General features: G+C 46.4%; 1 protein-coding gene across 2 annotated transcripts in view; it reads left to right on the top strand.

Moving 5' to 3' along the window:
• Positions 1-25,201, top strand: part of TRMT1L (tRNA methyltransferase 1L) — a 522,615-nt gene that overhangs the window by 408,091 nt on the left and 89,323 nt on the right. For both annotated transcript variants that reach the window (XM_078641383.1, XM_078641388.1), the window contains exon 15: positions 19,792-19,857. In XM_078641383.1, coding sequence (XP_078497509.1) covers positions 19,792-19,857 — 66 coding nt within the window. The remainder of the gene's footprint in view (positions 1-19,791; positions 19,858-25,201) is intronic.

The following is a 25,201-nucleotide window of genomic DNA, read 5'->3' on the forward strand; positions in this document are numbered from 1 at the left end:
CCCAGGAATCCCCGGTGGCAGTGCAAAGTTGAAACACAGCTGCGTGCCCAATGGAAGTCAACTGAGAAGTTGCAGTTGCAATTTTGAAGTGGAAGGACCCTTCCCAGAGGACCCCGGAGAGACCCTTTGTAAGACTTGAGGTTGGAGATGCCCCGGGAACCAGGTTACTTGCACCAGGGAAGCATAGGGGGTGATGTGACGTTGGAACCTGCCTTAGACAAAAATGGAAGACTCCGAAGATGTTACCTTTGGGGAGGCCTGTGAAGGAGTCCAGTGGAATCCAAGAGTTGATGTTTCGAAGAAGAGAACCTGCAATTAGAGGCAACAGAGTCTATGCCACTCAGAAGTGACCAGGAGGCACGGAAGCACAAGGCCCACCGATGACAGGAGGTTGAAGAGTGAAGACGGTGACATTGTTGCTGCAGCTGTGAGGACCAGGCAGCGCTGAGGAAGGCCAGGAGCCAAGCATGAGCTGTCCCATATCAGGTTTCAGGTTTTGGTGTTCAGGTGAATGTATGTCGATACAACACGAACCAAAACAAAGTATACTTTAACAACGTGGTTTTTAGTTTGCATGTACAGTTACTACGCAATTTATAATTGCGGGTACCATTAGTTTGCATTTCTTTGCAAATGCATTAAAAGTGCCATTACATTGGATTGAAATACAACGCATGGTTTAACATCGCATTTTTTCTTTTTATAAACACGCAAACAGTTAGAAACTTAATAAAATGTTTAAATGAAAATAAAAATAAACACCCCAACACTAGGCTAAATACTTAATGCAAATACACTACCCTACACAACACAAACTTCACAACACTACTCTAATCCCTCAAACACTACCCCCAGCACAACCCTACCCTGTGCCTCAGTCCTGCCCCTACACGCAAACACTTCCCTGCACTACCCACTTGACACTACCCTAATTCCTAAGGGACTACCCTACATTACGCAAACACCACTACACTACCCTTAACCCTAAAACACTACCCCCTGCACAACCCTCCCCAACCCCCAGTCCTGTCCCTCCACCCAAACACTCCCCTGCACGACCCCCAACACTACCCTAAACCCTAAAACACTACCCTACACTACACAAACACCACACCACTACCCTAAACCCTAAAACACTGTCCCCTGCACGACCCTCACCCTTCCCCCAGTCCGCTCCCTACACTACAACACATTCCGGCATGACACCCCAACACTACCCTAAACCCTAAAACACTACCCAACACTACACAAACACCACAACACTACACTAAACCCTAAAACACTACCCATCTCCAAAACACTACTCTACCCTAAACACTACTCTAAACCCTAAAACACTACTCCTCAAACACAACACTACTATTATTCCAAAAAGACTACCCTCTGCACGACCTTCACCCTACTCTAAACCCTTTAAAACAGCCCCTCTTACCTCTCTCTCCTTGTGTCCTCTGTTCTCCATCCTTGGTCATCAAAGGGGCGGTGATTGCCGCACGTCGTTAAGAGGAAACGTCTCAGTTTCCTCACAACCATGTGGTTTGCATTATAACGCTTGTGTTGTTACAGCGTTGTTACAGCGCATGCGAAGTAATAACATGCATAGAAATGGCTACGCGTTGTTACAGTGCATGCGTTGTAAGGCTTGTGTAGTAATGGTACGCGGTGTAATGACTGCGTACCAATGGATGTTTACCATTCAGGTGGTCGATGTCCAGTGGGAGCAGGAAAAAGCCTTGGTAGCCGCAACTAGCACTGGTGAGCGAAAAGATGCAAACATTGGGACCAGCAAGGTCCAAGGGACTCAACAAATGTAGGAGAGTCTGAGCAGGCCTGTGCAAGCAGGGGAGCCCACTGAAGCAAAGGAAGATCCTCAAGAGGACCGACAGGCCAAAGGCACAGGAGTCGCAAGAGGACCTCAGGCAGCTCACCAAAGAAGGAGACCCACAGTGCAGAGGATGCAGTGAGGATGCTGATTTTTGAGGGATGAGGTGCTAGAAGCTGGTGCCTCTTATAACCTGAAGATTTCTGGAGTGCAGAGCCAACAAGCCTTGGCAATGGAAAGTCAACATGGTGCACGGGGATCTGGTCCCAGCAGCTTTAACAAGGGATACTGTCCTCACAATTTCAGAGAAAACAGGTCAGGCCTCCAGGGAGCTTCAGAACCACCACCTGTGTTTCTGGGCCTTGGGAAGCCCGTAGTATGACCGGTCAGCTTCATTGCGGTGCCTACAGATGTAGGAAAGTGACGTCTTCAATCCAAGGGAGATCACTTTGGATGTCCTTGATGCCCACAGGCCTTCTGGAGAACCTGGATGAAGCACAGACACAGAAGACGCAGAAGACTTGAAGAACAGGGAGACCAGGAGCAGCAAGGGTCTTCCTTGATGCACAAGTCCAAGTGTCCAGACGTTGAAGAGTATTTTGGTTTCAGAGGTGAGTCTTGATCCATGATGAATCTGAGGACCCACCACAGGGGAGCCCCTAGGGAAAGAGTTGGTACAACTTTGTGGTCCCTCCCAGAAGGGGGGCTGGACAGAGGGGAGGATACTCCCCTGTCCTTCGTACAGTTTTGCACCAGTGCAGGAACTAAAGGTTCCTCAACTGGCTCAAGCCGGAGTATGCAACGAAGGCACCAAATCTGCCCTTCAAAGCAGTCTGGTGGCGCTGGAGAGCCCCCCCATCCCAGCCCAATACACTAAGGGGCATATTAGCAAGAACCTTGTTAAAATTATCGCCGTTCTAGCGGCAGGATACTGCCGCTAAAATGACGATAATGGGCTTGCTAATATGTGTTATATAATTCCAATAGAAGCCCAGGTTAGATGTGCAGGACATGGCATATTAGCAAGCCCATTATTGCCATTTTAGCTGCAGTTTCCTGCAGCTAAAACTGCGATAATTTTAACGAGGTTCTTGCTAACATGCCCCTAAGTTCTTTCTAGGAGGTGGTCACACCGCTCTGTGACAGGAAACCTTCGTTCTACCTTCACCTGCTCAAGCTCAGCTCAGCAGCAGGAGAGCAGAATCAGGTCTGTGGTCGACAGCAGCACAAGCTTGCTGGCAGACCCTGAAAGGCTATTATCAGGAGTCTGTCCCCTTCGGAGTCCCCCAATACATGGGATCATACTTCCAGCACTAGAATCGGTGTTGGGGTATGATTTCAAGATGTTTGATACCAAATATGACCAGGTTTAGTGCAGCAGTATATAGTTAGATACCTTGTAATAACTGAAGTCCACTATATACATTAAAATGCTGACCACGTTTACAAAGCCTTCAAAATCATCTCTGGGATTTGTATTGGTGTCCTGCTCATCCTCATCCTCACAATTTTAGCCAAGCACCCTGCCTACCATAGGGGTGACTTAAGTGCAGTGACCTCAGATATAGAGAAACGTATATCTGTCATGAGAGGTGCAGGCAACATCTCAGACAGACTGCAATGGCAGGCATTTATCTGGAGTTTAAGTGGCCTCTCATAGGTGGCACATGCTGCAGCCCACAGGAGATCCCTGGTGAACCCATGCCCTGGGTACCTTGGTACCATACACTAGCAACCTACAGGGTACACCAGTAGTCAATTGTGAATTTACCAAAGTGCTTACCAGAGCCATTGTAGGGGAGAGAGCACAGTTGCTGGGGTCCTGCAGGATCCCAGCAGACTACAGTCAAAACACACGTACACCAGGCAAAAATTGGTGTTAACCATGGAAGCTGATCATACTTACCTACACAAGCCCCCACCAAACGTAAGGACATGAGATAACCTTGCCGAGTTGAGTCTTCTTTTTTTAAGTAGAAATATCTGGAAAGTCCATCTGCATTGGCATGGTTACTCCCAGGTCTATGTTCCACTGAAAAGTCAATCCCCTGTAGAGAAATACACCACCGCAAAAGTTTAGGGTTTTCACCCTTCATCTTTTTAAGCCATAAGAGGGGCTTATGGTTTGTCCGAACAATGAAGTGAGTGCCAAAGAGGTATGGACTCAACTTCTTCAAGGTCAAGACCACAGCAAAGGCCTCCTGCTCAACAGCTGACCAACGCTTCTACCGGGAAGTCAACCTTCTGGTTATAAACGTTACTGGTTGATCATGGCCCTCTGCATTGAGCTATGACAATACTGCACCTACCCCTATCTCTGAAGCATCTGTCTGGACAATGAATGGTTTGGAGTGGGACCCACTAACATTCCCTGCTTCCTCAGCAGCAGCTTGCTGTCTGAGTTGTTCAAAAGAGGGGTAGGCCTTCTGCTCCAGACTCAAGGCTTCCCTGGAAGGACCCTTGCCCCAGTAGCTCTGCCTTGTCAGGGCTAAGCTCCTCTGTGACAAGGTTCTGAGATCCATCCCCCTCATGAGGCTAATTCTCACTGCGAGACTTAAAGGAGGATAAATAATTACCCTTCCTGCTCCTTCTCTTGGGAGCAGGCTGGTCCATTATTTTCAAGATCTTGGGCTCCCCAAGTGCCTAATGTCTTGGCCTGAGCTCAAGTGACAGCAAATACACAGACTGAAACTCTCATAAATTCTGCATGAGTCAATTACTCCCCGTCAGACCAGGCTAACGTTTCCCAATCTTTTCCCAGTAGGCAATCCACAGGTAGGTCTGAGGATACCACAACTCTCTTTGGGCCAGTTACCCATCCCCAGATGAGATTAACAACTGCCATGGAATGATCTGTCCTTTCCATTGATGAGAGGATGTTGTCTGTATTTGCCCAAGTTAGTGGGACTTACCATAAGGATGGCGAGCTCAGTGCCACCATCACAGACTAAAACAGCCTGAGTGGGTGTTATGACTAGGCCAGAACCCACTTCAGTACCCAAGGTTAACTCAGCTAAACTTCTGGGGGCACTTCTACTACTACCAGTGTTATTACTAGGGGCACTAGACGGTTTAGGAGTAGTAGTAGCCATATTGGTGCTAGACTTAGAGCACTTGGCATCCTTTGCCCTATGGCCTTTTTCCTTACACAAATAGCACCAAGGCTTTGTGTTAGAGGAGTAAGAGGAATGGGTACTACCCCCGAGGAAGATTTGTGGGAACCTTCAGAAGACTCTTTTTTTTCTTTAGATTTACCCCACCTTTCACCTGGGCCTTAGAAGGACCTTGCCTCTTCTGATCACGACCACCATGAGACTATTGTTTCACCCTGGTGCGGATCCACATGTCTGCCATCTTTCCCATTTCTTGGGTAGAGGTCAGACCGAGTCCACCAGGTACTGGTGCAGGTGCTGATTTTAAAAGACACACAGATGATGGATGGAATGCAGAGCAAATTAAACATTCACCCCCAGTCAATATGATTTGGGTTAAATCCATCATTCTTTTGCTCACCATGCCACCCCAGTTTAGACCAAGCCATATGATAATCAGTCTTGTCTCTGTGCCTCATGGGACCAGCCCAGCCCAAACTGCCGAGCTAGTCCTCCCTGGACTGGAAACAAGCATCCTGGGACCGGTTTCAGGGCATTACCCCTCATCAGCCAGGCTAGCTTGAATCCAGTAACGCAGTGAGCAGTTGTTGATTTTGACAGTTATTACGGATAAGATCACTGACAAGTAAATTGTACAGTACCTCATAATCATGCACATTACTTCCCTGAAGCAGCCTTACAGAGGATTAATAGCACTATCTACAAAATCTACCCAGTCTTGAGTGAGTACCTTCTGTATGTCCCTAAACCTAACACTGTATTGCTCAGTGGTTAAACCAAAGCCATCTATGAAGGCAGTCTTCAAGACTTTGCAATTGTCTGCATATTCTTCCTTTACAGTCAAGAGTAACCATAGCATAGCTGCCCACTGCCCTTGAGGAACCTTCTAAACTTTACAGGCCTTCTCTAAAGCAGTAATCCACTTATGGATGTCATCACCCTCCTGGTAAGGAGGGACTATCCTGCTCAAGTTCCCAGTGTCAAAGGACTGTTCCCTAACTCTAGGTTCACTAGTGCTGCCACCATGGTATTCTAGTCCCACATTTTTCCTAGCTCTTTTTGTACTCCTAGGATTTCCTTATCTTGGGTGAACAGTTCCTTCTTGATTCTGAGCAGGTAGTATTCCCTTTCTAAAGAATCTTCCCTCTTGCTATAGACGGAGCTCCATTTTGAAATGGCAGGGGAAGGAGAATTAAGTTAGGAGGACCTGGGCCTCCCCTGACCTCCTTATACCCTCCCAGGAGGAATAAAGGGGTCCTACCGCCAAGGCATCCCTCTGTGCCAATAGAACTATTTCCTGTGGGACTAGGGTTCTCCAGTAAGGGGTCTTCAGACTCCTCCAGGACATGCTCAGAAGCAGAGTCACGCGTGTTGGACACCCTTGGCTCATCTTCTGGAGCATCACCACCTATATCCCGTTATCCAAGTTATCCTGCCCATCTGACCTTTTTTCTTGGTAGCAATAGCTATTCCCCAAATATTACTTCACTGTTAATACGCAACTCTCCGAATGTCATTTGTAAATAAATGATCATATTCTTGAGCAAGATCTCCACACCTTCAATCATTGTTTCAATTAAATGCTTATTTCTTTGGCTCGAATAAACCTAGCATGAGGTATAATCGCTAGTTTTGAGCATATTTATAGTTTTTGTGAGCCTCCCATATAACAAAGTTTTTGTGCTTTGACGCATCACACGCACCACTCCTTTGTAACCTTCCACCCACTGTAATCATTTGTAAGCTTCACACACAAACACTATGTTTCTGGTGATCATTACTAAACTAACAACTCATATCTGAGCTATGCCACACCTCATGCTGCATATCTCACTATACCTATCTTTTGTGAGCATCACATATGTGTCTCGTCTCACACTGCACATTTTTTTTACATTGGTAAGCATCTCCCACACACACTACATCTCATTTTTTTTAGCATCCCACACAAGGCTAATTCTTATTGCAAATGTATCTCATGGGGCTTCTTATACTTTTGTGCAAGATAATGTGGTTTCAGTGCGCTCTACATTCATATCATACATCTGCAATAAAGCTTCTCATAGATTAGACAACAAAAGTTTTGGTATTGTGTTGTATATTTTGCAATGCATTATGGTTTTCTCCAGCCTCAGGAATGCAGGCGATAAACTTCCACTGTTTGAGAAACCATTTTCGCTCTCCTTCTTGTGCCCTGCTAAACCAGAGTTTTCCAAAAGGGATCCAACTGAATTCAATATTCAAACAGACACACAGAATCCTATACAATACTATTGGACCTGCCAGCCTTAGGGTGGTCTTCCCCCAAACTTTTTGCCTGCTTACCTCCTTTTTATGCTGATTATTTTTGTTGGCCTTAGGACTCTGAGTAATTTATCACTGCTGACCAATGCTATATTGCATGTTCTTCTCCCCCAAACATGGTAACATTGGTGTATACACAACTGGCAAATTGTATTTACTTGTACAGTGGTATACCATAAACCCAGGGCCTGTAAATTAAACGTTACTAGTGGGCCTGGAGCACTGATTGTGCCACACAGACAAGTAGCTCTTTAAACATGTCTCAGGTCTCCACTGAAGAGCCTGTGTGTGCAGTTTTACTGCCACATCGACTTGGTATTAAAAATTCCTTGCCAAGCCTTAAACTTCTCTTTTATTACACATACATCACTCCTAAAGTTGGCCCTTGGTAGCCCATAGGGCAGTGTGCTATGTTACTAAAAGGTAGGACAAGTACTGTTAGGTTTTGCATGCCTGTGTAGTGAAAAACACCTACATTCATTTTTCACTACTGTGAGGCATACTCCTCTCATAGATTAACACTGGCAATTCCTAAATACTTTCTTTTAAGCTGTAATTCCTGGTTAGAAAGGAGTAGCTGAACCATGTTTACATCTTTGGAATCGCAATGGTAAATCCTCTTAATTGGTGAGGTTGGATTTCATATTACTATTTTACTTTCACAAAGTGGATATTTCTCTGCTCTTACAGCTGTGTGTGCTTGTACATTGTCTCCAATACGCTTCAATATTAATCCAATTGCATTTTGAGGTTTAGGAATGTCGCAAAGAGCATTCAGTTTATTATTCTTTTTTTTCGTCCCATCTTTGTTTGCTTGGTGCATGAAAATGTAAGATTCAAAAACATGTTTTTCACATTTTGTCTAATTACTTTGTGAATGTAAATAACAATTAAAGCATACTTGCAAACTGTGACTACATGCCTTCCTTTATCAATGTTTCACTACAAAACTATACGATTGTATTAGTTTAATGGACCGTATGGCTCTCAGACAATGGGTGATTTGTATAGGGTCACTGGAAAGTCCAAAAAGTTTGCCCTTGTCCCCCCCAGAAATTTAGTGTCTCCTACGCCCCTGGTCACGGAGCCAGAGCCGGGCAAAAGGAATACCCCAACTCGCGCTCCTCGCAACTCACCGCGAGCACCCTCGCAGAGGTTACCGGCCGCAGCTCCTCCCAATCCCGTAACAAGCAATCGGAGCCGGGCAGGTGGTTCCCGCCGCTCGCGATCCTCCCCACACACCTCCAACCACAGGCGGGGGCAACAGGACACTTAAAAAGCTCCGGGGAGTCGATATATATTTCTCAGGTCGGGGCGACTCATTATGCGGCTCCCGATGTTGTCGTACTGTAGATCGGCCACTTCAGACACGCAAATCCCCAGCTCCTTCTCGGACCAGGCCCCAGACTTCGGGACGTCACCACTCGCCCTGAGCCACGGAGACAAGTCGGGGGGGGGGGGAAAGGTAAGTGTGCCGCTTGCATTCCCAAAGCCGGGGGTGATCACAGCTTACAGGATATCTGCCAGGATATTATACATGGGAGCGGTGGTCGGGGGAGCTGGGTCTCTACATGACCATCATGGTCGTTGGCTTGGCTCCTCCTCCCTCTCTGCTTTCTTTTTGACGTGCGTGCGTTGATTCTGCGTATGCCCCCTGTTTGTCTTCATTGCTTGAGAAGCACAAGTCCTTCAGTGATACCTGCTGTTTCTGGGCTCCGAACATACCTGTGTGGTGCTCTTCCTCTTCTTTCTTAGGGCCTCAAGGTGTTTTTGACACTAATACCGTGCAGTCCTTGTCCTTGTGATCCATAGGCAGACAGAAGTTGTGTGGTCCATGTTGTGCGAATTTGTGGTGGCAATTAGGGCAAAACTTAAAAGGGGTGTTTTCCATGGCCCCTACCTTGCCTCATTTTTGTTCATCTGCGTGGTTGCTGCTCTGTTGGATTCCCCCGACTGGGAAAGGTGGCCGGAGGGATCCTCCTTCTCCGGTGCCTTGGTAATCGATGTAGAATGGTTCTTTTCCTAAAATCCCCCCAAACTTCTGGAATTTCATCCTAAAATCCGGAGTCTCTTCCCTTGCTTCCAGACCCAACAGTGGAAAAAAGAATCTGAAGGAACTTCCGGGGCGCCGACTGACGTCAGACAAGGGATGGACCCAGCACCAAATGGTGGTCGACGCCCCCCTGAAAAAAGAAAAAGAAAATGGAGACAATTCCGGACCCAACCATTAGATGGCTGAATAATACACAGCATGTGAATCCAGAAAACTCTTCAAGCTGCAAAACAATTTCTACTGGTAAGTAACCATTTCGTTCCAGTGCTTGGAACAGTGATAACTTACAAAGTTTGTTGTCTGGTGTTCCTCCCGTGACATTCAGCCTTCACAGGCAAAGTTGTGACATTTTATTGTTTTGTCTCTCTGTAGCCCAGCAGAATCTTCCTTTAGTAACAGTTAAACATTCTCTTTCGGCCTTCCTAACGGTTGCAGGATCAGTCGGTGGAACCGGTAATTCACCCGATCTGTCCTGCAGGATTTCCTGGTCTGAGTTATTCCACAAACCCATCAGCTGGGGAGGTACTTGGGTATCTATTCAAAATGTGAGAAATCTGTGGTTGGGCATCTCTAGCAGAAGAACATGTTATGCCATTTATGGTAGAGACTCTGTCTAACCTCCGATACCATACCAACCCACCATCCTCCTGATCTGTGGAATGGTCTCATACAGCCAATTAATAAGATCCCAAAATTGCTGTACATTAGCATAACGGACATCAGTGCGCAGGTTGCTCGATCAGCCATCTCTTTTCACATCACCAGTTGAGATGCGCATCACAAGTTCCCGCCAGTACCTTTTGTGATGTAGCAGTGGGACCTCAGTTTGGTTCCTTCCTACTTAATGTGCACTACTTTGTGAACCGATTCACAGATGTCCTATACGCCTTTTGACCATAAAGACTGTGTTCCTCACCACTATCACTTCTACTCAATGAATGAGTAACCTCCAGGCCATGTCTGTCCAGCAACCTTAGGTGAGAGGAGTTGGCCTAACGGCTAGGGCGGTCAACCTCAAATCTGAGGAACCGGGTTCGAGTCTCGGCATGGATGAGCAACATCCTGTGATTCTGTGCAAATCACTTTATCTCCCGGTACAAAAATTAATGTGTCCTCATGTAACGCAACTGATGCGTGTGTAAATCGCTCTGATAACTGATATCTTCAGGTCAAATTTGCGCTATATAAAACTCCCTTAAAAAATAAAAAAAAATGTAAAAAAAATAAAAAAACAAACCTTACGCATCTTTCCAGAAAAACTGGTTCTTCGGACAAAAACAGCTTTCTTGCAAAGATGGTGATGCCCTTCCACATAGGGCAATCCGTTACTTTGCCGTCTTTCTGCATTCCACCTGATCCATCCAAGGAAGAGGAACACCTTCACTATCTTGATCCGAACAGGGCACTCAGTTTTTACACCGATTGGACCAGAGACAATCAATTAGACTGTCAACTTTTTGTGGTCTGCTCCGGAGCCAAAAAGAAGAAAACAGTGCAAAAGAGAACCATCTCCCGATGGATTGTATTATGCTCTAAGATCTGATATGTGCTAAGCGAGAACCAGCCCCCATAGGGCTTGCAGGCTCATTTGACCAAAGCTAAGAATCAATTAATCAAGTGACTTATAAAACCTGATCACTCACACGTAAGGGTCTCAAGGTGCTTGGGGGGGGGGGGGGGATGCTGATCTGTCAAAGGCATTGTGGGTCGGTCGAAGAGCCAGGTCTTGAGGTCCTTCCTGAATTGAGGCAGTGATGATGATTACTGATGTGGAGAAGCAGGGTGTTCCACGTTTTTGCTGTAAGGTAGGAGAAGGATCTTCCTCTGGCTATGGTATTGCGGATATACGGCGGTGGCCAGGGCCAGTTGAGCAGAGCAGTGGTCACTGGTGGGTGTGTGAAATGCGAGGCCGTGGATGTGGTACTCTGGTCCCGAGTCGTGTAGGGCTTTGTAGGCGTATGTGAAGAGCTTCAAGGTGCTTCTTTTGTTGACTGGGAGTCAGTAGCGGTCTCGCAGGTGGACGGTGATGTGACTGCGACGGGGAATATTGATGCTGACGAGAGTGCATTGCCGTGGTAGAGTCTGCTGCTGATGAGAGCGTAGGTGACCATCTTTCTGGACACTGTGGGGGATCCACTTCAAGATCTTTTGGAGCCGGCGTAGCATCTGTAAGCAGGATGATGAAATGGTGTTGATCTGGCAGTTCATGATGAGTGAGAATTCCAGGATGATGCCAAGGTTTCATGCGTGGTCTGTGGGTGTGGGTGGGGATCCAAAATCTGCAAGCCACCAGGAGTCGTCACAGGTGGAGAGGGTGGAGCCCAGGATGAAGACTTTGGTTAAGCTTGAAGCAGCTGTACTTCATCCAGGTGGCAACAGCCTTCATCACGTCGTGGAAGTTGTTCTTGGCTACTGTGGTTTCGTTGATGAGGGAGAGGATGGTATTGCGGATACACGGCGGTGGCCAGGGCCAGTTGAGCAGAGCAGTGGTCACTGGTGGGTGTGTGGAATGCGAGGCAGTGGATGTGGTACTCTGGTCCCTAGTCGTGTAGGGCTTTGTAGGCGTGTGTGAAGAGCTTGAAGGTGCTTCTTTTGTTGACTGGGAGCCAGTAGCGGTCTCACAGGTGGACGGTGATGTGGCTGTGGCGGGGAATATTGATGCTGACGAGAGTGCATTGCCGTGGTAGAGTCTGCTGCTGATGAGAGCGTAGGTGACCATCTTTCTGGACACTGTGGGGGATCCACTTCAAGATCTTTTGGAGCCGGCGTAGCATCTGTAAGCAGGATGATGAAATGGTGTTGATCTGGCAGTTCATGATGAGTGAGAATTCCAGGATGATGCCAAGGTTTCATGCGTGGTCTGTGGGTGTGGGTGGGGATCCAAAATCTGCAAGCCACCAGGAGTCGTCACAGGTGGAGAGGGTGGAGCCCAGGATGAAGACTTTGGTTAAGCTTGAAGCAGCTGTACTTCATCCAGGTGGCAACAGCCTTCATCACGTCGTGGGAGTTGTTCTTGGCTACTGTGGGTTCGTTGATGAGGTAGAGGATCATTTGGGTGTCGTCGGCGTAGGAGACTATGTTGAGTCTGTGGGTCCTGATGATGGCTGCATGCGGGCCCTGTAGAAGTTAAAGAGAGTGGGTCTCAGGGAGGAGCCCTGAGACACTCCACCACTGATCTCTGTGGGTAGGATGCTGCCACTGCATTGGCGCATGGCTTGCCAGTCTTGGACATCTGCCAGCATTTGCGTGGGTGTCCCTCCAAATGTTCACAAAGGTCTTTTGGCTGGACAGCCAAGTCTGGTGGGAGAGGTACTTCACCTGATCTGTCCTACAGGATTGCCTGGTCTGAGTTATTTCACAGACCCACCAGCTGGGGAGGTACTTGGTATCTATTCAAAATGTGAAAAATCTGTGGTTGGACATCTCTATCAGAAAAACATGCTATGCTATTTCTGGTAGAGACTCTATCTAACCCCAGATACCTTACCAACCCACCATCCTCCCCGATCTGTGGAATGGTCTCATACAGCTAATTAATAAGATCCCAAAATTGCAAGTCTGTACGTTCGCATAACTGACATCAGTGCGCAGATGTGACACAGATATAGTAACCCTGACTTCACATCCTTGGTGGGGCGGGACGAACCTGATGCAAAACCACAAGACTACTTGCGTTTGTAGGAGTTGCTATGAAAAGTTTAAGAAATTCACTAGGTGAAGAATCTGCGGTTAGACTTTCTACCGTAAAGGGCGTAGGCAAAGATAAGTGACTTGGTCATCACTCGGCCAACCCTGTGCCCATGAGCTTGATATTAAAATGTATGTCGGCATTAGGTAGGTTCTAGACTATTTCAGTACAGATATTATGGCTGTGTGATGTAAAGTGCTTTGGGTTTCTCTGCTGTTCTTTTTATTCTATATTTTGATTCCCATAATTGTTTGTCATTGATATACAAGGTTTACGTATCGATTGTATATAACGAATAACCTTTTATTATAAAACCGGAACCTCCGCTGACACTATTGGGGTCGAGGCAGGGTCGAGGCAGACCTACCTCTCTTCACTCGCTCCTGGGGCCCTGACGCTGTTTGTTCCTCCCGCCGCCGTTGCTTTTCACCCTGCACGGCCGCTGTGGGGGGGGGGGGACTACAGCTCCCAGCAAGCTCAGCAGCACCGGCCAGCACCGCCCACTTCCTGGCTTTGCGCGCCCGGAGGCGCTTATACTGAGGCAGCTCCCACTGAGGAGCGGGGACCTCCGCTGACACTATAGGGGCCGAGGCAGGGTCGAGGCAGACCTACCTCTCTTCACTCGCTCCTGGGGCCCTGACGCTGTTTGTTCCTCCTGCCCCCGTTGCTTGTCACCCTGCACGGCCGCTGTGGGGGGGAACTACAGCTCCCAGCAAGCTCAGCAGCACCGCCCACTTCCTGGCTTTGCGCACCCGGAGGCGCTTATACTGAGGCAGCTCCCACTGAGGAGCGGGGACCTCCGCTGACACTATTGGGGCCGAGGCAGGGTCGAGGCAGACCTACCTCGCTTCACTCGCTCCTGGGGCCCTGACGCTGTTTGTTCCTCCCGCCGCCGTTGCTTTTCACCCTGCACGGCCGCTGTGGGGGGGGGACTACAGCTCCCAGCAAGCTCAGCAGCACTGACCAGCACCACCCACTTCCTGGCTTTGCGCGCCCGGAGGCGCTTATACTGAGGCAGCACCCTCCGCGTCGCGGACGGCGCCGGGCAAGGGACGGGACGGGCCTCCCCTCTAAGGTGTTCATACCAACATGGGTAAGCGGAAACTGCAAGTATCCTTGAATGGTGGGAGCGCTAATGCTAAAATCCCACGTAAATCTGCTAGCATAATCTCCTACTTGACCTCCGCCGTAGGGGTTCTTAACAAGGAAATAGAAAATACTGAACGTGAACTGGGTTTGGATATCAACAAAACCTTACCACAGGTCCTGATGCCTAATGGCAATATATCTTCAAGACAGGTGCCATTGGAGCCGTTGATTGTAATCAAGCCCCCAAACATCCCTATTCCACCTGATCCTATTATACCATTGAGCCCTGCCCCTGAAATTTGTCCCAACCCTGAGTGAACCCATACCGGAGGAGCCTGTTAAAAAACATGCCAAGAGACCTCTTAGAAAGACGAAGCGGAGGTGCATTACCCGGCTGGATAAAGGCCCGAAGACATTGGCCCATCTAGAAGGAACTATCAAAGATATGGTGGAGAACATTTTTACAGGGAAACTTGAATCCGCATTGACACTGATTGCCAAAGATATTATTGACACCCTGAATGAATGTGTAGCAGGGATCTTAAAAAAATTTGAGCGCCTTAATGCTTTCTTGTCAGCAAATGATCAATCTAAGACTCTGACTGAAAGTGCTCCCAAGCGACCAACTGGGGCTCCAAAGGGGCGAGAATATGTGAGGGGGGAACAAAGTATTTTGACATCTCTCACTAAGGGCCAATGCCCTGCTATTCCCCATTGTAAATCACTTTTGCCCAAGGAAGGTAATGGCATCAAGGGTTCGCTCTTGGGCCCAGCCCCCAGGAGCCCCACCTGCCATACTAGGGCAATGAAGGTTGGGAAGGCTATCACGATGGAAACAGTCCCGGTCTACCAACCCACCATTATTCTCCCCCCCCGAAGCCTCCCCTCTAGTTGCTATACTGGTGAACGTCCCCCCTCTGGGGGAGGGTGAGGTAGAAACCTCAGAATCCCAGATAGCACTTATTAAGAACTGGTGTAATGACAACTGTACAGGTGACAAACTGATCTCCTCTAGTATCATTATGGGTAGACTGGTGGGATGGCTGGGTCATACAAAAAAACATCTGAAGGGAGATTGCCTCATTGTAAATTTTAATAACCCTACCGAGGCATCACGTTTGTTTTGGGATGCCTCATATATAAATACTGATGAAGGGGGCATAAGAGCACTCCCGTTGGGCTTCTTTTATCCTGGCCCCAATACTAGCCACAGGCAGCAGAAAGTACAAGTCTGGAGTAGGAGGGACACGAAATGGCACATCCCCAATATCCCAGTACAATCGGTAAGAGATCATTTACCCAGTTGGGTATTACCTAAGCCCCCTATCACGTCTAGTAGGGAGTCTAGGGAGGTGCTGACCCTTCAAAACAGATTCTCTCCTTTGTCCCAGTTGGAAGAGTTAGATTGACTGGATGGCTCGACTAAGTTGCCCCCAATTACCTCTAAGAACAAAGAAGGGGTGAGGGAGACGGTTAAAGTATTAAGCTGGAACATCGCAGGGCTACATACAAAAAGGGGTGATGAGGTCTGGGTAAATTTCGTGAAGCAGTATGACATTGTAGCCCTTCAAGAGACCTCTGACAGGGAGTGTAAGTTTTGGGTCACTGATTACACATCATACTTTGTCCCCGCCTGCCGCTCGTCGGCAGGGAGAGACAGAGGAGGATTGATGCTTCTGGTGTCAGTAAACTTAGAAGGTTCAGCAAAAATGTTAGAATCCACCTCCTCCAACTATCAGATAGTTGAAGTTAGTTTGACCAACAATACAACTCTCTTACTCATTAATTTTTATAATTCCATGGTAGGTGAGAGCCCAAATGAGCACCTCCTTTCACTGTTAACATTTTTAAAATCATATATGGAAAGTTAAACCACTTTTGTTTATTATATTTTGATGGGAGATTTTAATGTCCATTTGTGTCATTTAAACTGTCCGTATGATGATGAAGAAGGCCCTCCTAACTCATCCCCCCCAACATTTTGAACATACCCTAAAGGGGGAAGCTCTGGAGGATCGCCTGTCGACTATGGATCTGTATGAACCTGGGTTTTCTAATAGGAATGACCGGGTGGTGACATATAGAGCCAGGGAGAGTGAATCTATTATAGATTACATATTTATATCTCCGGGCCTCTTAGGCTATGTAACGTTCTATAATGCCGTCCCTTCCACGTACAGTGACCATAACCCTGTGGTCCTGGAGCTGGATCATAGTATCTCCTTTTTTAATAAACAGACTGTCACTAAAGCGGCAATCGAGGTTAAACCTAAGGACCAAGGGAGGAGATTAAAGTGGAATAAAGTAATTCCAGATGAATTTTTTAACACCATTAGCTCGAAAGTGGGTGCTGAACTTAATGTATGCTCGGACCCCTTAAGTCAGGGGGGGGCGTTATTGCTTCTTATGAGACAATCTGTCTCCAAGTGGCCAAAGAACTTACAGTGAAAACCCAGCCTAAAATAACTCCTGTTAAAGGCTGGTTCGATCGAAACTGCTCCAGGGCACATAACTTGCTTATACAGGCTCTCAAAAAGATTCCCCGGGACAAACTGCAAGTTATGCAGCTGAGGAAAGCTTATAAATCCACAGTACAGGCCCGTAAAAACGAAATCAAAAGGGATGCCTGGGCCGCACTGACGGACAAGGCTACTATAAGGGATAGCTCCAGATTTTGGGCAATAGTTAACAATCCGCTATTTTCAGGTGCGGAGAATGGCGTATTAGAAATTAATATCTCTGAAAGGGATTGGCTAAATCATTTGAGGCAATCTATGGGAGCAATTTGGAGATTGATACCTTTGAGGTCCCTCCGATTAATTCGACCGGGCTACCACTGTCTTTTACAAATGAGGAGGTTGAGAAGGCGATAGAGGGAACTGCTGGCCATAAGGCCCCTGGCCCAGATGGTGTGCCCTCCGATCTATACAAGACTAATCCTAAATACTGGGCCAAAATACTTACAAACGTCTTCAATACATCAGTTGTAACAAGGTCCCCAGCAACATGGTCCTGCTCAACCATCATTCCTGTGTTTAAAAAGGGCCAAAGGGGGGACCCCAGATGCTATAGGCCAATATCCCTATTCGACTCCTCCATCAAAATTTTGGGGAAAGTTATATTGGCGAAAATAACGGACTGGGTTGTAGAGAGTGACATCTTATCAAACGCCCAATATGGTTTTCGAGCTGGTAGAGGCACGGAGGACCAGTGCCTCAATTTACACTTAGTTATAAATAAATACATGGTGGCAGCCAAAGTATCAATCTACCTGGGTTTCATGGACTTGTCCACCGCCTTTGACCTAGTTAATAGGTCAAGGTTGAGGACCATACTATTGAACCTGGGGTTGGACTGTTCACTGGTGTATTTTCTGGCTGAGCTCCATAGGAACCTGTACGCGACAATAAGAATGACACAGGAGGGGAAATGCACGGCCAGGTTTAAGTCAGGCAGAGGGGTGCGCCAAGGGTGCATCCTGGCCCCTATGCTCTTTACCTTATATATTAATTCCTTGGAAGACTCATTGGTAAAGGCATCCCTTGATATTCCGCGTATGGGAGGAACGTCCATCCCAGTACTCCTATACGCGGATGATGCCGTTTTACTGGCACGGACACCTCTTGGCCTACAAAGACTGTTAAACTCCTTTGGAGAATTTATGAAATCTCTGGATCTAGTCATTAATAACAGCAAATCACACGTTATGACACTGGGCTCTAGTAGATATAGCACCAAAACCTTCTTTTGTAACGATTGTGCGATCTCCAGGGTGAAAGTTTTTACGTACCTGGGAGTTGTGTTCGACGACAGAGTTACCTGGGGCCCACAACTTACCACCAAAGTTAATGCGGTTAGAAGGTCCTCTGCCGCGATCCTAGGTTTTGCTAAACGGTTAGGGGGGAAACCGTGTGAAGCAATTTTATCCATTTACAAAGCTAAGTCTATTTCTATTGCAAGATATGGGTCTGGCATATGGGGGTACAAACAACCTAAGCCTATCCAGACTGATGAAAATAAATTCCTCCGTGCCCTCTTAGCTCTCCCCCAATCAACAGCTACTTTTTCGGTCCATCAAGAGTTAGGGATGGGCTATATTTCAGACATCATAAGCTTAGCCCCTATTTTATTATGGATGAAAACATGGTTGAACCCTAAACTCACCCTGAATCATGAGATTTTAAGAGATTGCATGAAATTGGAGAAATCAAAGGAAATACAGTGGTTGTCTTTTATCAAGACCACCGCTAGGGATTTGGGACGCCCGGAGATTTTTACTAATCCGGAAGGTCTGTTAAAAGCTGATATTAACTGGGTTAAAATTAATTTTAAGAAACTTGGAGAGCAGGAGAGGGAACATGTGCAACTAAACAAACCTACCGTCAGGGCACATTTCCTACTAATTTCGTCTCTATCTATTCAACCGTACCTTAGTACCATAACGGTCCCATTTCATCGATGGTTGATAACAAAATTTCGATTTAACCAAATCCATCTTCTCTTGTCTGATCCTAAGGGGTGGTGTAGGCTTGAGGAAGCGGTGCCTTGTAAATGTGACGGCCACTCATCCCAAGACACAATGCACTTTTTATTCTTCTGTTCTTTCTATAACGTAGGTAGGAAAAAGTTTATTCTCCCACTTTTAAAAGATAAGGGATACTTACAAATTAAGCCAGCACTACTTTACCTGCAACTAATGGAATTCCAAGTGATTATGTTTGGTGTTGCTAATTTTCTTGTAGTATCCATTCGCAGCAAGAAGACTAGACTGGCGAAAATGATATAATGGTGCCATAAGTATGTGATTTTACTAAAATAACAATGACGTTTTTATGTGAAATCTATTATTAAACTGTTTTTATATTGTATTGATGTAATCTTGGCATTATTTATTATTATTGTATGGTATACTTTTATGATTTTTATTAATCGAATAAAGTGTTTTTGACTTGACTATAAAACACAAACAGCTGTGTGCCTACTGTTTTTGGTGGCCAGGGTAAAAAATCACTTACAAAACATATAGCCATTGAAGATGAGAGGAGCTCTGCCAAAGTAGTCTGCCATAGAACACTCTGCATCTAGAAGAGCCACACTCATCATAAAAAAGAGCGAGAAACCCTTGTCCATTTTTCTTTTCTCCAAGGAGTTGCACTAAGTAAGATTGCCCCTGAGTCTAAGGAAATCTTTCCTAGTATGTCCTTCAAATTAGGAGATTCACTGCAAAGTTACTCAGTAATCCGATTGTTCAGATTCTTAATTTCCAAGAATTCATTTTTTTTCCACAAGGGCTTTAATCGGTGGTCCAGTGTATAGTTTTTGTGATTGGAAATTAAGCTTGTGTTTAAACAGACATTCCATTTACTTTGGGCATCTTTTATTCTGCTAAATCTTACGTAGCTAATGCGAAGCTGTAGGAGTCGATGATCATTGAACATGGGCAGTGAAGTGGGGGCTTATTACCTCTACCACTACCCTTCCCTAGAGGCAAATGCAGTGCCCACGGTAATGCCCTCTTTTACTTCGGTTAAAGGAGTAAACACCAGTGTTATTTTGAGGTAATCAAGGGATCAGACAAGAAGTTTGTTGCAAGGGGAGTTGTGCTAAAATTAAGTCGGTTAAGGATTTATTACAAAAAGATTTATTACTGAGGTTTGTGTCTTGGAGTAATCATATGACGTTCAATGCGTGCAAATTTAGATGACTCTTTTATTTCTTTCAGAGGAAACTGGTGTGATAATAAAAACGCCAACTCCTGACGTTCCAGGAGACCAGCCCAACATACAAAGTAAGTCTCATCCTTATTCACCAACTGGAGTTCTTTTGGGTCAAATTCTTTTTATTACTTTAATAAATTCTTCTTTATCATTTGTGGAAGTGCTTTCCAGAGGTTTATTTTATGGTCAAACATGAAGGGTTGCATATGTGTGAGCTCTGCTGGCGACCCAATGAGATTTGTCTCCTAGCGAGACCAGGAAACCCAAGAATTTAAGTTACTGGTGGAAATACTTAGCTTTCAGAGTACTTAAACTACTGTATTGAAGCAGGAGAGATCAAATGATGTGCATTAAAACTTAATTTCAGTATTTTATCATTAAAGGGATTCAAGGCATTTAGGAGTGAAAATTTAAGGTTCTTTTTGCTTTATTTTACTCCAATTTTGTTCATTTTGGGAAATTCACATAGGTCCAGAGTTCTCTGAGAATTCGTTAAAACATACATTTAGAAAAGCAGTGTTTTTATATCAAAAAAATATTGAAGGTATTTACACAATGCAGAGACTACACATGCACGTGGGGGCTTTCAGTTTAAGACCACCAACCCTTTGTAATTGTTCCAGATAAAAAGAAGCTTTAGCAGACCCGCAAAGAATGCAAGCTTCCCTACTTTTTTTATTCATCTGCCTTCTACCGCCCAAAAGCTCTCAGCCGAAAACAGAATCTGTGAATAGAGACCTGTTCTCAAAAGCGGTCTCACATGTTTAGAGTGCCACTATGGGCTAACCCTTTCGAGAGAAAGAGTTCCCCAGCATCACTTAAAAAGAACTAGATTACATAACCTAAGTAGCCAAGCAGTCTTCTGCCTGATTTTCACATGATTGTCTCCTTGGACTACAGCCACGCTAGACATTTGTTCCTCTTAACCCTCTGCTTGTTCTGAGAATCCATGTGCTTGTACTAACTGCTATCAACTGGAGTGGTTATATTTCAAGTTGTTTTTTTATTTTCAATTGTTAATATATTTTGTTTTTTTATGGTCTAATGCCGGATCTTTAATGGAATTAAAGTTTCAATAAAGAGTAAGATCGTAAAAGTACCTCATAATGCTGAGATTGACAGTGTCGGTTTTTGGCAAAATTGTGTGAACTGACGATGAAGATGAGAAACTTAATGTTCAAGGCATGTGAGCTGTAGATTACATGCTTTGCGTAGCCTGCCATCTAGTGTTAGTCCGGATGTTTGCACTTTGTTTTTCTTCGAAGAAGTCTTTTCCAGTCACGAGGTAGGCGACTCCACCTTTCGGTGATGGTGTGCATGGGCATCAACTCCATTGTTGGATTGTTTTTTTCCACCATCGGGTTCAGATGTGAATTGCTGCGCTCCGGTTCGGCCCCGTTTCTCAGGTTCCCTTTGACGCCCAATCCGCAACCCTTTATGGTATTGATCGATCGTGTTTCCCATTCTCCGCGTATACCTTCGATCGGAAAACTCGTGGAGGGCCGTCGGGCCTACCTGCAGCGGGCTTGCTAGCAGGCGATGGAATGGACTCCATTGAAGCTCTGTCCCAGATGTCGCCCTAAATTCTCGCGCACCGACTAGCACGAAGTGTGCAACCTCTGCATATCCCCAGAACACGACGAAAAAGACTGCGGCCCGTGCCAGTCGTTTCAGTCGTAGAAGATGTTCCATGACCGTCGGGCACAACGTCATGAAATGCAACAAGACGGCTCCGCACCGGAACTCTTCGGCGAAGATTCCGACAGAGAAGGACTACACTCTCAAGGAGCCGAAGAAGAAGCTCATATCACCGGGTCAGCGTACCGCGAGTACATAAACCCCCTTGCCCCAGCTACACAAGACCAAAAAGGCTACGGTCCTTCCTCTGCCTTTGGGCCAAGGCTGGCAACGAGAAAGTTTCGGCCTCCCGCCCTCGGACCGGGCGCCGAAGCACAAGGGAAAGCCTTCTGGCTCAGACTCGAGTCGACCCCATTCTGGTACTGACCCGAAACATTTGGCGTCGAAACGGAAGCATGTAGTGTTAACCATTCCATCGTTATTGAAGAGTAAATCTTTGGAACGGAAGGGTTTGGATCCGAAACCTTTGACGCCGAAAACGGCAACCAAAGACTTCACCAAAAGAACCTTTGTCCGACGTTCCAACTTCGGATCCGAAACAGAAACCTGGTAATAAATCCGGACACTGGACATATACATGCAAAAGTGTCTGAAAAAAGAATAATGGGCATGCAGGAGGATTACCACATTCCTCTGAAAAAGAGAAATGTGGGCACGAACCCTTCTCCACCTTGCATTCCACCTCCTTCGCCCACTGATCCAAACTTACTCATCACACCCACAAATTCACCACCACCACTATCACTTGGCCCACAGGATGAAGGGGATTGGGATTGGGATTGGGATGAGGATAGGCCACAGGATACTGACCTATGGGAATATATCCGTCCGCACCGAAGACTGGTTCCACATCGGCGCATTCGGCACCAATACATCCTGAACCTTCAGATCCGAAAAAATCCTCAGAACCAAGGAAGCCATCGGTTCTGAAACTCACTAATCAACGTTCGGATACCAAAAAACCATCGGAACCGAAAAAACAACTGGTTCCAAAAACATCTAGCACACACACCTCCGATCCGAAAAAATCTTCGGAGCCGACCAAGCAACCGGTTCCAAAGACTCCAACAAAACTTTCGGAATCCACCAAAGCTCCTGATTCCAAACCAAAGGACTATAAACCAACATCGTCTCCTATGCCGACGATACTCAGCTGGCGGTTACGATCAGCGGGGATGCCAAGAAGGATGCCCTCAGGTTCCGCAGTGGACTGAGAGAGGTGGCCAGCTGGATGAATAACAACTGTCTCCAGCTGAACGCATCAAAAACGGAGGTGATGATCGTTGGAAGGGATGCGGACCTCTGGGGAGATGGATGGTGGCCTTCTGAGCTGGGAACAGCGCCAGCCCCTGTCCTGGAACTCAGGAATTTGGGAGTATGGCTTGACCATACGTTAAGCTTTGTGACTCACACGAAGAGAGTGGCGGCCTGCTGTTTTGGAGTATTACGCGGGCTAAGACCCCTGCTCAAATTCTTCGATGCTCCTACAAGACAGCTGGTCATTCAAGCGATGATTATTTCTCGCCTGGACTATGCTAGTTCACTCCTTTTAGGAGTGAACCAAGCTGAGATTCTCCGTTTACAGCGAGTCCAGAATGCTGCGGCTAGGGCGGTGGTCGGCTTGCCTCGGGCTTGCCCTACCTCCAACACTCTGCGGTCCCTACATTGGCTCCCGATGAATAAGCGAATCCAATTTAAAGCCCTCAGCATGGTTTTTAAAATTCTTCGTGAGTCGGCACCTTTGCTACTTAATAATTTGATTTCTCCTTATGTGCCAACTCGCTCACTTCGCTCCCTTGGACAATCCTTGGTGGTTGTGCCTCGGTTCAGACTCAGCCGGATGGGAGGACGCTCCTTCCGAGTGAAAGCTGCAGTTCTCTGGAATGCGCTCCCCCTGGAAATCCGTCTTCTGGATGATCTAATATCTTTCCGTAGGGCCTTGAAAACTTTTCTGTTTTAAACTCCCCCTGTTTTAAGTGCTCTGTTTTTGGTGCTGGTTTTAGTGTTGTGTTGTGTCTGCCTTTCCCTTGCGCCAGGACGCTCCTTTGCTGGAGCATCTGTGCGCATTAAAAATGTTACATAACATAACATAACATAACACACAAGCATTCGGACCCGAAAAAATCTGCACCAAAACACCATACTTCAGAGGAGATGCTTTTTCGACCCGATCCTACACAAAAAACTCTGGAAATAGACCCAGAAACAGGTCATTTTAGGATTAGTCCCTCCAACAAAAAGAAAGTGGATAAACCTACACCACCTCCAGTTTCTCCTAAGAAAAAAGACATTGCTACTTCCCCTTTAAGGGTTCCTTCTACACCTCCTCCTCCACAATTCATTTCTCCTCTTCCATCTCCAATACCCACAGAATGTCCTGCACCTCCAGACGATGATAATACCACTGGTGACAAAGGGGATAATGAACCTCTAGGGGAGCCTATTCATTACATCCCAAATGATCCATGGGAAAGTTTTGGGGATTGATACGGCTACAGAAACACTGAATAAACTTCACGAAGAGATCACTGATATTGAGAAACGGATTAAAGAATCTAGTTCAGTCACTGAAGGGAAGAAGCTACTTGACCAAGTTCAGAAAGCAGTTGAAGATTTCCATAGACTAGACCGAAATAAAAAGTCACTTAAGATCAAGAAGGGCATTAAAGCCTATTGTGTTGAATGCACTTACCCCTACTTACAAAAGGACTTTTACACTAATAGGACATACACAAATCCCCAGAACAACAGACCGTGGGGTCGCTACAACAGACGCAATAACTTAGTAGGGTTCTCCGACACATCAGTCGATTCTTCAGAGAATTCTGACTCAAGTGAAGGCCCTAGCACATCAAATAGGAACCCTAATATTTTAGGGAGAGGCCAAACAGAGCAACTAAAATGTGGACGAGTGAAACAAGCCCAACGTTTGTACAATCCACCCGGAGAATGCCAAACCCGACAGAAGTTTTACCAATGGTAAACCCCAGTACCACTGACTCAGGACCACCCACTACCATACCCATTTTCAACTTGTCGCAACACACCCTTGCTGACTCCGAACTCACTCTACTCAGTAAAGGTCTATCCTTCGTCCCCACTACTCATCCTAACTTCCTTGAATTGCACACAGAATTGTTGAGATTTCCGACGCTTACGCCTACCTTTGAAAAAATGGTTTTGAAAGACCTTAACCTCTTGGCTGCGGGGTATTTTCCCTCTGCTGTGCGGGGTGGAGGGGGGCCACGCGCGGCACCGCTGTGCTGTTGACGAGCTCGGCTCGTCATGAGGCACAGCGAAGCTGCCCTCGTGGCGAGCGGACCTCGACACTCCTCACTCGTTTTTCGAACGTTCAGCACAGCGGGGTAATTATCCCTGCGTGCGAACGTTCCAACGGCTGTGATGAGCTCAGCTCGTCATGGGGCAGCTCAACCGTCCCACAGCACACAAGGGGTTAATGAACCAGAAAATAAAAAACGTTTTATTCCCTACAATATACATATCCTTCCAGGAGAAGAAATCCATTGAGACTCTGAAAAAGAATGACTCCCTTGTTATCAAATCTGCAGACAAAGGGGGAGGTATTGTCCTACAAGAAAAAGACTCCTATAAAGCTGAAATCCTGTGCCATCTAATACTGACCACTATAGTAGACTGCCCACCAATCCCAACAAGGAGCTACAGGGACTCATTTTGCAAATTACCACTGACGCTAAAACAGAAGGTTACCTTAGCCCCAAAGAATTCCAATTCTTTTTTTTTTGTAAATCTTTTTAT

The sequence above is a fragment of the Lissotriton helveticus genome, chromosome 1_1 (assembly GCF_964261635.1).
Source record: "Lissotriton helveticus chromosome 1_1, aLisHel1.1, whole genome shotgun sequence".
NCBI lineage: Eukaryota > Metazoa > Chordata > Amphibia > Caudata > Salamandridae > Lissotriton > Lissotriton helveticus.